The following is a 12,902-nucleotide window of genomic DNA, read 5'->3' as shown; positions in this document are numbered from 1 at the left end:
GCGCCACGGCCCCGCCCACGCGCCTCGCTTCCCTTTGTCGGGGCCTCGGCTTGCGCATGCGCTGCGGTCACGTGGCGGGTGGGGGTGGTCGACTGCGGCAGCGGAGTGTGCGCCCAGGCTCTTTGTGCTAGGCTCGAATGGGGCGGTGCCCGGCGTGGGGGCGGGACTGCGCGTCTCGTGGGGGCGGGCCGCCTCCCTCCAGCTCTCCAGGCGCCTGCCGTCGTCGGTCCGACCCTCCTCTTGGTGTAGCGGCTAACACTCCCGGGGGCGAATAGGGAAGGGCGTGACTGGCAGATAGAGGTGACGCCGGGCTCTGAAATACGGCCTGCCTTCATTGTGTCGTTAAAATGGTGGCTGTGGGGCGAACGCGTGCTTGGCCGGCATCTGAGCTGTTGGGCTTGTTTATCTCCCCGCAGTTCTGGGAGGTGATCAGTGATGAGCATGGCATCGACCCCACCGGCACCTACCACGGGGACAGCGATCTGCAGCTGGACCGCATCTCCGTGTACTACAATGAAGCCACAGGTGAGGGCAGATGCCGGAACTGCAGGTCCCGTTTCGTCACTCCTTGACTGCAGCCTCGTTTTGGGGGAGTAGGCCCTATTACCTTTGAATGAATTCATCCTTTGCCTTTGGGGCCATTGATTTCCAACCGAGGCCAAAAATCTATCTCTGCTGCCACCTGGTGGCAGCCTCTGGAACCGGAGTTCCCTGTCCCTTGTCAGTCCCAGTTTATCTCACCTGCCACTTTTCACTCCTTCCTGGTAGGTGGCAAATACGTCCCTCGTGCTATCTTGGTGGATCTAGAACCTGGAACCATGGACTCTGTTCGCTCAGGTCCTTTTGGCCAGATCTTCAGACCAGACAACTTTGTTTTCGGTGAGTTACACAGATATTTATAGACTCCATCAGGTGGAATTTATGTGGGTGCAAAGGGAAAAGCAAGAGGACATTGTTCATTTGAGATTGTTACAGGGTAGCCCATTAGCTCCACCCTTAGGTCCTCACAGTTCTATCCTTGGTGCTGCTGGGAGTTGTAGTTTTCCAATCACTGGAGGAGGAGGTGGAGTCCAGAAAGCTGGAGTAGGGGTGGGGTCCATGAAGCTCTGAAAGTCCTTTTAGGACATCCTTCCCCTAACAATACAAGGCTGTGCTCTGAAGTCACCAGTGGAGGGTAGACAAAGCGGTGACTTCTTTAGTAGTGGAGGATAGAAATGGCACTTATCTTCTGAAGTTCACTAATTTAGCTTACTTCTTCACCCCATTCTAGGTCAGTCTGGGGCAGGCAACAACTGGGCAAAGGGTCACTATACAGAGGGGGCCGAACTGGTGGACTCGGTCCTAGATGTTGTACGGAAGGAGGCAGAGAGCTGTGACTGCCTGCAGGGCTTCCAGCTGACGCACTCGCTGGGCGGTGGCACGGGTTCTGGAATGGGCACCTTGCTCATCAGCAAGATCCGAGAAGAGTATCCTGATCGCATCATGAACACCTTCAGTGTGGTGCCTTCACCAAAAGTGTCTGACACCGTGGTTGAGCCCTATAACGCCACCCTCTCCGTCCATCAGTTAGTAGAGAACACTGACGAGACCTACTGCATTGACAACGAGGCCCTTTATGACATCTGCTTCCGCACCCTCAAGCTGACCACACCAACCTATGGGGACCTGAACCACCTCGTCTCAGCTACCATGAGTGGTGTCACCACCTGCCTCCGCTTCCCTGGCCAGCTTAATGCTGACCTTCGCAAGCTGGCAGTCAACATGGTGCCCTTCCCACGTCTCCACTTCTTCATGCCTGGCTTTGCTCCTCTGACCAGCCGTGGAAGCCAGCAGTACCGGGCCCTCACTGTGCCTGAACTCACCCAGCAAGTCTTCGATGCCAAGAACATGATGGCTGCCTGCGACCCTCGCCATGGCCGCTACCTGACCGTGGCTGCTGTCTTCCGTGGGCGGATGTCCATGAAGGAGGTAGATGAGCAGATGCTTAATGTGCAGAACAAGAATAGCAGCTACTTCGTGGAATGGATCCCCAACAACGTCAAGACCGCCGTCTGTGACATCCCGCCCCGTGGCCTCAAGATGGCAGTTACCTTCATTGGCAACAGCACAGCCATCCAAGAGCTCTTCAAGCGCATCTCGGAGCAGTTCACAGCCATGTTCCGCCGGAAGGCCTTTCTCCACTGGTATACAGGTGAGGGCATGGACGAGATGGAGTTCACCGAGGCTGAGAGCAACATGAACGACCTGGTCTCCGAGTACCAGCAGTACCAGGATGCCACCGCGGAAGAGGAGGAAGATTTCGGTGAGGAGGCTGAAGAGGAGGCCTAAGGCAGGCAGCGCCTCGTCATTCAGGCTTCTCAGTTCCCTCAGCCTTCTTCAACTACCCCTTTTCTCTCTCAGATTTTGCTTTTTCTGCCTCTACTTTTTTCTTTGGGGGGGGGTCTGAAACAGTGCCTGGCACATAATAGGCGCTCAATAAATACTTGTTGTTTGTTGAATGTCTCCTCTCTCTTTCCACTCTGGGAAATCTAGATATCTGCCCTGCATTTCCTTCTGGTGCCCACTCTCATCTGTCCAGTTATGTTTTCCTTTGTTTTCCAGGTAATTTTTCCAGAAGCTGGGTACTTCTGATCCCATGTAGAGCAATGTGCTGAGTTGGCCGCCATCCTAAGCCCTCCTGGTAGCCATGGGGAGGGAAACCAGGCAGCCTTGATGGCTCTGGGTGGTTGGGGGGCTGTTGAATTGCTAATTCCAGGTATTTTTCCTGCTCCTCAGTGATGGGGGAGGTGTTAACAGTATTATCTGCATTTTCAGTTCCCCTTTATGCTCTACTCCAAGCTGTTTCTGTAGCAGGAATCTGCTCCACTGTCAGGTGGGATTCATCCCACTCTCACTTTACCTCACTCACACATTGGTTTCCTTCTTTTCCCCTTGGTGGGAGAAAAGGATCAGGAGGAAGAGGCCAGCTTGGCCCCTAGGCTTCCAGAAGGACCTTTCTTATCCCCATCCTTACCCAGAAAAAGAGGCCAGCCCTGCTGTGTGTATGTATATACGTAATTGGAAGGGTGTAGACTCACCTGCATGTCTGAGTCAACGCCCCCGCAGAGAGGGGCCAGGAGACCCTCCCGTCTTTGGCAACATCTCATCTCTTTAGCTATTGCTTTTTCCTCCCTACCTTTGTTTTTTGTCCTATTCTATACTTCAATTTTCTATTTTGTGTTGAACTTGCTGCTTTTTTTCATATTGAAAAGATGACATTGCCCCAAGAGCCAAAAATAAATGGGAATTGAAAAAAAGGACATGAGGTGTGTGCTCATTGAGGGAAAGCTCGCCGGTTGGAGGCCTGGGGTCAGGTTCAGTCAGATTGTTCTCCACTAGCTCCCAAGGACATCCCAAATAATTACTTGGCCCATGTCATGCTGGAATCCCTAGTAGCCAAGGCTCTCTAGTCGCCACTAGTACCAGGCTTAAGGGGTAGGTACCAGGCTCAGATAGATACACCATCTGGGAATAAAAACAGGGTGTGAAAAACATGTCCACCAGTGCATAAGTGGTTCCTAGACCAGCAGCTTTTACCCCCTGGCACCTGCAAGGATACGAATCCCCAGGCCTACCAAAGGTGCTGCACCAGGAACAGGTTGGGCCCCAGCTCTCAGGAATGCAGGGCTGAGAGCAGCTGGGCCGTTCCCAGCACAGCAGATCAGCAGCCCTCCAGGTCACAGGTGTGATGGCTGTCTTCAGGAGTCCCTTGGGTTTTCTCAGCCTAAGCAAAGATGGTGGGAGATGGTACTTCCTGGACCCATCCTAACTGACAATAGCCCCATCTAATACCTTGCCTCAAAGTGCACTGCAAAGTCAAGAGTCAGTTTCCCTTGGCCATATTTCCAGTAATTCTAGAGGAGAATGCAATTTTCAACATTCCATTTCAGCATGCTTTCCTGACTAGAACCAGCTTTGGGAAGGGATTATTTTCAACTCAACAGTGTACAGTAACAGCTTTCTCCCTTTCTAAAAAGCCTGTTGAAGGCAAGGGAGCAAGCTACATGTAGTGCTGAGTTTGAATGCTTTATTAAATTGTTTTTGAAGTACTAGCTCTTAACAGCAGTTGGACAAAGATGAAAACCTCCAGGCCATCCATCAGTCTTGGCCAGGAAAGAATTCCAGACATCAGGCTCAGTCTATTTTAACTAGGAGGTTAAATAAGTTGGGGGTGGGTACAAGTGGAGGCTGGCCTGGACTTGGGGGGGGAATGGAGGGAACTGGCAGTCTTGGCATGGGGTTTAGAAGGGGAGTAATCCCTTCCCGGCAAGGCACAAGCTGTTTGGCAAGGAGACTGGGGAAAGGAACGGTGCAACCCCACTGTCAAAGGTCATGCTCAGGGAAGCCAGTGGAAGTGCATGCAATGAAGACCATCCAGGCGTTGACACTTCAGCATTCAGGCTGTTCGCAAAGGCTTGTGGTTTACCTGGCAAAAAGAACAGTGTGTGACCTTGGGAACCAGGTACCCTGCTCTCCCAGGCCAACTGGACAGGGGCTGCAGGGAGCACATGCCATCCCAGGAGTCATCTAGTTGTTTCTGAACTCTACGTTACCCTCTTTGGCCAGTCATTAGGGCCCATAACAGCACTGAAGGTAGAGGGGCCAGAGCCTGCTTGCCATCACTCTTCTGCACCCAATCTTCCTCCAGGAGGACGCAAGGAATCCAGCTTGAAAGTTACTGGTATGGTCCAGTGTTTTATCTATACATACATTTTTGACTAACCATTCTCATTAGTGCTACTAAGTGCCAGGCACTCATTCTCAACTTTGCTAATGTTCACTCATTTACCCCCTTCAACCACTCAACAGGATCCTTCACTACAAACCTGATTTTAAGGTGAGGAAGTAGGTTCAGAGAAGTTGCTAATTTGTCTGAGGTCACACGCATGGAAGCCAAGATTCATACCAGAACAATCTGGTTCTAGACCCTGATCTCTGACCTCTGCTGGAATAAACAGGCATCAAAACAGGCAATGACAGATCTTGGAACTTTCAACAAGTTGCAACTAGTTCCTTGGGCCAGTGTGGCTAGGAGCATGGGCTCTGGAATGCGGTGGGTCTGAATTTTGGATATGTGGCACAGGGGAAGTGAGTCTTTGTAAAATACTGTATCCCAAGGATAGTTTGTTACCCATCTGTGTAGCTTAATGCTGTGGCACACAGGAAGCAACTCAGCCTCCTCGGAGGCCTACGGGCTGCCGGGCATGGGTCCAGGTAGGTGCTGTTCCCATGCCACAGGGGTGCGGAAGTGCTCCCAGTGCCACGCCCACGAGCCTCACCTGGGAGATGCTGATGCCCGTGAGTCTCTCTACACTCTCTGGCAGGCGGGTCAGGATGTCCAGCACTTCCCCAGTCACTTTGGCTGCTCCCACGGCCCCGCTTCCACTGGACACCAGTGTAATCTTGTTGGCTGAGGTCAAAGGACCGCTGATCTCCTCTGCCACCTGGTAGGTGAGAGGCCCACTCAGCGCTTTGGGTCTGACCATACCCTCCACTACAGCCTTACCCAGGGACTTGAGACCCTTGTCCTACTGGTTGTTCCTCTTCATTTTGACCACTGGTTTAGCATTCCCTCCACTAATGTATGGTCTCATGCTTGATTCTCCGCAAGCACTTCATTGCCTGGGTGCCTTATCCCCAGTTCTGGCCCTCCTCTCCTGGTGTCCACACCCCTCCAGACCTGGGGCAGCTTCTCCAGCAGCATGTCCAGCTGAGCAGCCTCCTGGTACATCTGGAACGCTTCTGCCTTCTTGGCCATCTGCTCGGCCTCTGCCCGGGCTCGGGCCCCTATGGCAAAGGCCTCCGCCTCTCCGCGCATCTGGGGAGGGTACAGGACACTCACGCTACTGATGGCAGGGACCAGAAACCCCAGTTCAAGCAAAAACAAAAAAAAAAACCTCCCCTCAATAAGCCCGCAGGAGCCCCTCCAAACTCACCCGCACAGACTCGGCTTCTGCCTCAGCCTGCATTATCAGCTGAGACCTGAGCAAAAAAGAGAAGTGGAGGGAGGGTTGCGGAGGGGCCCCTGCTCCCGGGAGAAAGGCCCCGCGCTGGGTGCAACAAGCGTTCCATAGGAATCCAGGTAGGGTGCCCACTTGGTGAAGGGCCAGAGGGGAGCTGGAAGGGGTACCTACTTCTCCGCCTCCGCTAGGCGCTCCAGCTTATAGCGTTCGGCTTCCGCCGGCTTCCGAACTCGGGCCTCCAGCTCCTTCTCCCTGCGGGCGATCTCCTGCTCCTGCACCGCCACCTGCTGGGCTCGCTCCACCACCTGCACCTGTACCCGCTGTTCCTCGATCTGCTGCTTCGTCTTGGCCACCTGGGGAGAGGGAACACTCAGAGCTGAAGAGCAAGCACCCCGGAGCCAGGCAGAATCGAGGCCCAGGGTGCCAGGGTAGGGTACAAGAAAGAAGTGGGGAAAAGGGGGTGAGGGCGCTGAAGTCCATTTCCCGGGGTGGATGCTAGGCATGGCATAGATCCCGCTCACAGTCAGCGTCCACGTTATCCCAGGGAGCCTCAGCGTCCTCCTGGTAGGACTGGGACCCGGTCTCGCTCACGCTAGGTGCAGTTTCTCAGCCCGTATTCGTCCACCCCATCTCCCTATAGCGCCCAGCGGCCACTAGTGCACGGGATCCTCTTCCAAATTCACTTGCTCAAATTCACTGCACAGCCATGGTTACCGAGCACGAGACCCCCACACTGCAGCCGCCAAGTTCAGACCGCTGACCCCTCCTCCTGACTTTTTTTGTCGCGGGGTTAGGAACATGTAACTTTTATTTTCTATTATAGTGAAACTTTGAAAGAAAAAAGACACCTGTTTCCTCTCCAACCTAGTTCCCTTCCCAGAAGCAATCACTGTGATCACCTCCTCGTGTGTCCTTCCCGGGATTCCTTAAGCATGGCCAAGAAAAGGCATGTCTAGGATCTCCTTTATTTAGGCAGACTGCACTTCTGATTCCTTGTAGGAAGAATACAATTACCAGAGGCTCTTGCCAAGATGCTGGTGAGGAGAGGTTGGGGAGGACACACCCCTTTCTTGTCTCCTCCTCTGGCCCATTCGCTGCCTGTGAGTCTCGTGGGCACGGAGAGGGTGACGCTGCCCAGCTGGCTCCATCGGCTCTCCAGGGCACGGAGCTGGGATGTGACACGGTGCTGTCTTGACACCGAAATGTCAAATCAGTTCCAGACTGGTCTAGCAGCTGTCTACCCCAGTTTGTAGGGTGACCTTGCCTGTGGGCATCCACGAGCTCTTTTCTTGAGACCCATCTTCCAAACCTACACTGCAGGGGTTAGTCTCTGAAAACTAAGAAATAACATTTCTGAGCTCTTACCTCTCTGAGGTCTTTATTCTGCCTTTCTGTTTGAATGACACTTAGGCTGTGAGCCACTTACTACATTAGAATTAATTTTCCAGTTTCTTAAGAAACCTGGTTGCTTTGATGCCTGCCCCTTTGCTATAAGATATTCTTCTCGGTGAAAGCTTTCAGATCTTTTCTTTTCCTCAGTGTTGTGTCCTGTGTGTCCTCAGTGTTTGGTGATATTTCAAGATAGATGTTTTTCATTCATCATGTTGGGCACTTGAGGGACACCTTCAGAACAGATAAGTGTTTTTTACTTACTTTTAGTTAACTTCTTCTCATTTTCTTTGTTATGCTAGGTCTCCTGGAAAGGCCTCTAAATCTTATTTGTTTCTATCTGCTTTGCTCTATTTTCTGGGAAATGTCTTAAAATTTCTCTTCCAAAGTGATCTTTTTCTTTCTTTCTGCCAGCTTATTAATTTCGAAGAGTACTTTGTTTTCTATCCTATATCCTGATTCCCTGTATGTGAATTCTTTTAACTCACTGAGGATATTACTTTTTCAAAGCTCTTATCTTTGAAGAGTAGGTATCCTTTGAATTGCTTGCTATGTTAGTGGTTTTGATCTTTAACTCCATGTTGAAGGATTCCCTCTTATATTAGGAAATCCTGGGTTGTCTGCTAGGCAAAAAGGTCTAAAATGGGGCTTTCCCTGGTGGCACAGTGAGTTAAAGCATAGTACTATGAAGCTATCTGCAGCCACTGCAGTGGGGGAGTTCAACCCCCACCCAGGAATCTGGCACACATGGCGCAGCAGCTCTCTGCTGCCTCGCCCACTGCTCCCCTCAGCAGTGTATTTCAGTCAGTTTGCCTGTTCTGCTCCCCATGCTGTCTCTAGTGAATCCTCTCATTCCCTGCCCCTCTGGCCTGTCCCCCTATTTTTAAAAAGGTCTAAAATGCTGAAAGGAAGCTTAACTGACCTTGAGCTTCCCTCTAGAGTGATCTGGGCAGGTCCCCTGATCCTGAGACTCCCAGTCTCTCAGATGGGAGATGGGACACCGCCATCTCCAGAGCGGTCTTCTGATGTCTTCTTTGGAAGGAGGAGCTCTGGATGCTGAGTGGGCAAGGGGCTTGAGGAGGCCATCGGCATTCATAGGTACACAGTCACTTCATGTCCCCCGGTGCTCACCTGTGCTGGCTGGCCCTCGGTCACATCTTCTGGCTTACTCATAAACCTTCAGAAGCCCACTGGGGCCCCTAAGAGACCATTACCACAGGGGTCAGAGAAGCATGTGATGGAGAAACACTTTTGACCTGTTTCTCTTCATTTTGGCAGTCTTCATCACAGAGCCAGAGGTCACTGGTGCTGCTGGCTCTGAGCCTCAGATCATTCCATTTTGTTCCCCTCTGCCATTTTGGGATCAGCTGTCTCAGATTTTCTTAGTCAACTATTATGGCTTTCCAATTTCCAAAATAATGCTGTTTCTGTCCCTTCTGTCCCTGTTCTTGCCATCATTTTTGCCCTCTCCGCTACCTGGCAGGTATAATGAGGTCTTAGGTTCTCCCATCGTTTCCCATTCTCCTCTGAGTCTCCACACGACCCTGAGCCTGTGTGTCCTGCCCTGCTGCCTCTCCTTGCTCACAGTGCACCAGCCACAACAGATCAGAAACCTCTTTTTTGTTCCTGGGACACGCCAAGCTCCTCCTACCTGGGGCCTTTATACCTGCGGCCTCACACTAGCCACATGTGGTTATCGAAATGTAAATCAATTAAGATCAAATAAAGTTGAAAACTCAGTTCCTCAGCCACACTAACCACATTTCGAGGGCTCATCACAGCCCAGGCAGTCATGCACCATGCACCTTCTCATCTTCAGCTTTTATTCCTGTGTCGACTCCTCACAGCAGCTTTCTCTGACACCCCCTGAACTGACAGCGTGCTCCCTCCGCTTCTCACATCACCCTGTTCATAGCACTTAAACACGGTAATTAGCACCTATAAAGGTTTTTTACTTGCATTAGCTGTTATTCCGTGAGTGCCACCAGGACAGGAATCCTTTGTCTCATTCTTACTTATATCTCCCCCTCCAAAACAATGTCTGGTGCAGCGTAGGCACTTAATATGTCTTTGGTAAATGAATCCTCTTTTCCAATTACCTAGCACAGAGCTTGGCACAAAATGAGGAACTGACCAAACTGGAACAAAGTGCAGAGCAGTCCAGTCCTTCCACTGAACACCAGAAAAGCCTTGTTTAGGTCCTACCCACACCATTCCAGCTCTGATGTGCACGCGATCACCTAACGATCGTGTTAAGTTGCAGATTCTGGTTCAGTTACGTTGGCTGGAGCCTGCGGGCTCCCTGGCAGGAAGACCACGCTGAGCAGCACGGCGCCAACCGCCCTCAATGACCTGCCAAGACACCAGGACTCCGCATCAAGACTAAAGAAGTGTGCACCCCATGTACGCAGCCTGCACCGACTCCTGACAAGAACAACTTTTAAATATTGCTGTCCTTTGGGTAGAGAGCCCATATGCAGCTGACCCCCAGTGTTTGTGCTAGTTCTGTTCGGTAACAGTAGTGGACAGTGACTTTGCAACACTTGTTTGATTCCTGCGGGAAATACAGGGTCAGTTCCTGTGAGCCTCCCGCCACATGTTCACCCACAGAACACTCTATACCCCCATTTCATGTGTGTTTCTGTGTATACACCTTGTGTAATATGCAGTGCCGACTCAATGACACTGAACTCATAGCTAAGAGCACTATTTAGGTCATGACTGAGTGAGCTCAGCAACACACTCGCTCCACAAGGTGCATCACACCCACCGAGGCACACCAGCCAGCCCTTTAGTGCAATGCTAGGAATGATCTTAAAGAACGAAATGATCAAGAAGAAAAAAGGCATACAAATAAAAACTATATGGCAATTAAATATACTATGAAACTGGCACTGTTTCAGTGGGAGGGCTGAAACAAGACTACAGGTTAGACTACAGCTTGTTCAACCTCAACTGGAAACTGTATCCGGTAACTCAACTTGTTCCTCATTCTGTGCTTGCCTGCAGATACCTCAATAAGTGCCACTGATCTAAGAGTTACTAATAAGTTTTAGCAAGTGGGGAAATTCTCAAACACAGAATCTACAAATAACGAGGGACCACCCCCGTCACGGCAAAGGTTGCTCATGTCTCACTTTCCAGGGTCGGATGCCAAGTCCACATTTTCCTTCCTCAGACCTTGGATTACTAGGGTTCCTGCTAGCCCATGCAGTGCCCTGTGCAGATTAGGAAAAGGCACATCTTTCTCTGGGTGACCAAGAAACCCAGGCCAGAATGCCCAGTCTTGCAAATGAACACGGGCTGGATCTTGGCTTTGGTTCACCTCCATTTGGGTGCCCTGTATAGCCTGCCCCCAAGTACATGACCAATCCGATGGATGACCTCCCTTGTCAGCCTTTTCTTTTCTTTGACTTGAGTGGGATTTAGTTCTTGAAATCTCCCCTTTTGGAATAGTTGGGTCAAAAATGAAGAGCCAGAATAAGGGGATCAGAGTCAGACCATGAGAAAGAGCAGTGGCCTGAGAGTAGGGTCCTAGAGGGATAGGAGGAGGGCAAAGTCCAGCGGAGTAGCTCTGACCTGAAGCTGATAGGCCAGGTCTGCCTGGGCACGGCGGGTGTTGACCTCAATGTCATACGCAGCCTTCTTCAGCTCGTAGTCCCTCTGGGCCTTGGCCATCTCTATCTCACTCAAGTACTGTGCAGATACCTTTTCCTGCTTGGCTTTGGCCTCCTGTCCAAGGAGAAGGTCAGGTAACATCAGAGTAGGAAGAGGAAGGCTGCAGGGTGCCTGCTCCCCACAGGTTCCCCTGGCCTCATCTATTTCCTCTGCCAACCCAGCTCCACGAGTCCCACCCCACTGAGATCCGCCCCCCCCCGTTCCCTTTCCCACAGGTACCCCATGATGTCCAAGTGACCCCCTGTCTCTCTCACACGGATCCCGGCATCTCTCTTGGCCTCTGCTTCCCCAATCCGAGCATCCTTCTGGACCTGAGCTGTCCGAGCTTTCCCCAAGGAGTGCAAGTAGTCCTGTGGGGGAGAGGCGGATCGGTATCCTCCAGGAGGCGTGCAGTGAGAGGTGGAGTGGGGAGCTGAGAGAGAGGCCAACTGCCTGGGTTTACCTGATCGTCATGAATGTCCTTCAGGGTGTAGCTGACCACACTGATCCCCATGTTGACCAGGTCTGAGGAGGCTACTTTGAAAACTTGCTCTGAGAATTTCTGCCTGTCTTTATATATTTCCTAGGATAATAGACGGTGGGAAGGAGGAACTTGAGCTCTGATCCTCTGGCTCCCACAGACTAGCTCTGTCCTCAGGCTGAGGGGAAATACAATTATCTGGCATTCCGTCCAGACCCTCCCCTGACCCCAGGCTCACCTCCACTGTCATGTGGGCCATGATAGCCCTCTGGTGGCCCTCCAGCGTCTCCAGGGCAATGTGGGCAATCTCTGCCTCTGTCTTCCCCAGGAACATCTGGCAGGCGGCTGCCAGCATCTCCTTGTTCTGCCCCTGGATTTTCACCTGTAGTCAAAGTAGGATGGGGGGTTGTGGCTGGAGGTTTAAGAGACAGAGAAGGGAGGAGACATCAAGTGTCTTGGGGGTAGGGGATGTCCCTGGAGAAGGTGAGACTATGAGAGAAATTTCTCTGCAGGCAGAGGTTGGGAAGGCCGAGGCCAGAAGATTCTTACTGTCTGGGAAGAGAGCAGGTGATGGGCAGTGCGCTTCACGGGAAAGCCTCTGACCGCCTCACCTGGGCAATGCCAGTGACTGAGATGGGGACCCCGTGGCGAGTGTAAACCTTTTCACTCTTGACATTGAGGGTCAGTGTGTTGAGAGAGATCCTAGAGAAAAAGAAGGGACTGGATAGTGAAAAGAGGGGAAACTGGGGATTCCCTTTCATGGTTCTCTTCCTACCCACCTCTGGATTTGCTGGATGCAGGGCAGGACAAAAACGCGACCTCCAGCCACCATGACTGGGGGGCTCCGGCAGAAACCTGCAAGGTGAGGGGCAGCGAGCTGCAGTGGCCAACACAGAGCTGGTATGAGGGCACTCTGGGTAGCAGAGGGTAGCAGCTAGGAAACACAAGTGTGTGGCTCGCTGCCATGGGGGCGGGGTATGAGACAGCACCAGGAGAAGGTAGAAGAGGAAGGGGCTCTGCGGCGGAGAAGAGGGCAGGACTTACCCGAGACTACCATAGCCTCGTTTGGGCCACAGGTGAAAAACATGGCTCAGGTGGGAGCTGGAGGAGAGGGAGAGAAGCCTGTGGAAGAGGAAGGGGCGCTGTGGAGCCTAAAGGACAGAGCCCTTTCTCTTTCCCGTCAGTCCCGCCCAGTCTGCGGACACCGAGGCCCAGAGGCTTCCGCACGCACATGTGCGCTTAGCCTTTGTCAGGTGCAGTCATGCAGATCCCCCAGAGGCGCAGGCCTTCAGAAAGGGCAGATTCACCCTTAACCGATGAAGCTCCCTGCATCTAGAGGCCCCCAGAGCTTGTACCACCCTTCCTGCTCCCGC

General features: G+C 52.2%; 2 protein-coding genes across 2 annotated transcripts in view; one reads left to right on the top strand and one right to left on the bottom strand.

The window, feature by feature from the left end:
• TUBB (tubulin, beta class I) overlaps nt 1-2,498 on the top strand; it is a 3,741-nt gene extending 1,243 nt beyond the window's left edge. The window contains exons 2-4 of the mRNA XM_004695362.2: nt 417-525; nt 769-879; nt 1,271-2,498. Of these exons, the coding sequence (XP_004695419.1) occupies nt 417-525; nt 769-879; nt 1,271-2,328 (1,278 nt within the window). The 3' untranslated portion in view covers nt 2,329-2,498. The remainder of the gene's footprint in view (nt 1-416; nt 526-768; nt 880-1,270) is intronic.
• A 1,554-nt stretch (nt 2,499-4,052) lies between these two features.
• FLOT1 (flotillin 1) overlaps nt 4,053-12,902 on the bottom strand; it is a 9,091-nt gene continuing 241 nt past the window's right edge. Inside the window, exons 2-13 of the mRNA XM_004695360.2 lie at nt 12,574-12,651; nt 12,309-12,384; nt 12,141-12,231; nt 11,768-11,911; nt 11,512-11,631; nt 11,324-11,419; nt 10,971-11,123; nt 6,174-6,355; nt 5,976-6,021; nt 5,720-5,857; nt 5,319-5,483; nt 4,053-4,465 (exon numbers count right to left, since the gene is read on the bottom strand). Coding sequence (XP_004695417.1) covers nt 4,436-4,465; nt 5,319-5,483; nt 5,720-5,857; nt 5,976-6,021; nt 6,174-6,355; nt 10,971-11,123; nt 11,324-11,419; nt 11,512-11,631; nt 11,768-11,911; nt 12,141-12,231; nt 12,309-12,384; nt 12,574-12,616 — 1,284 coding nt within the window. The 5' untranslated portion in view covers nt 12,617-12,651 and the 3' untranslated portion in view covers nt 4,053-4,435. The remainder of the gene's footprint in view (nt 4,466-5,318; nt 5,484-5,719; nt 5,858-5,975; nt 6,022-6,173; nt 6,356-10,970; nt 11,124-11,323; nt 11,420-11,511; nt 11,632-11,767; nt 11,912-12,140; nt 12,232-12,308; nt 12,385-12,573; nt 12,652-12,902) is intronic.

This window comes from Condylura cristata, unplaced genomic scaffold (genome assembly GCF_000260355.1).
Source record: "Condylura cristata isolate star-nosed mole 26May11 unplaced genomic scaffold, ConCri1.0 scaffold00061, whole genome shotgun sequence".
In the NCBI taxonomy this organism is placed as follows: domain Eukaryota; kingdom Metazoa; phylum Chordata; class Mammalia; order Eulipotyphla; family Talpidae; genus Condylura; species Condylura cristata.
This window is presented reverse-complemented; position numbering and strand designations above follow the sequence as displayed.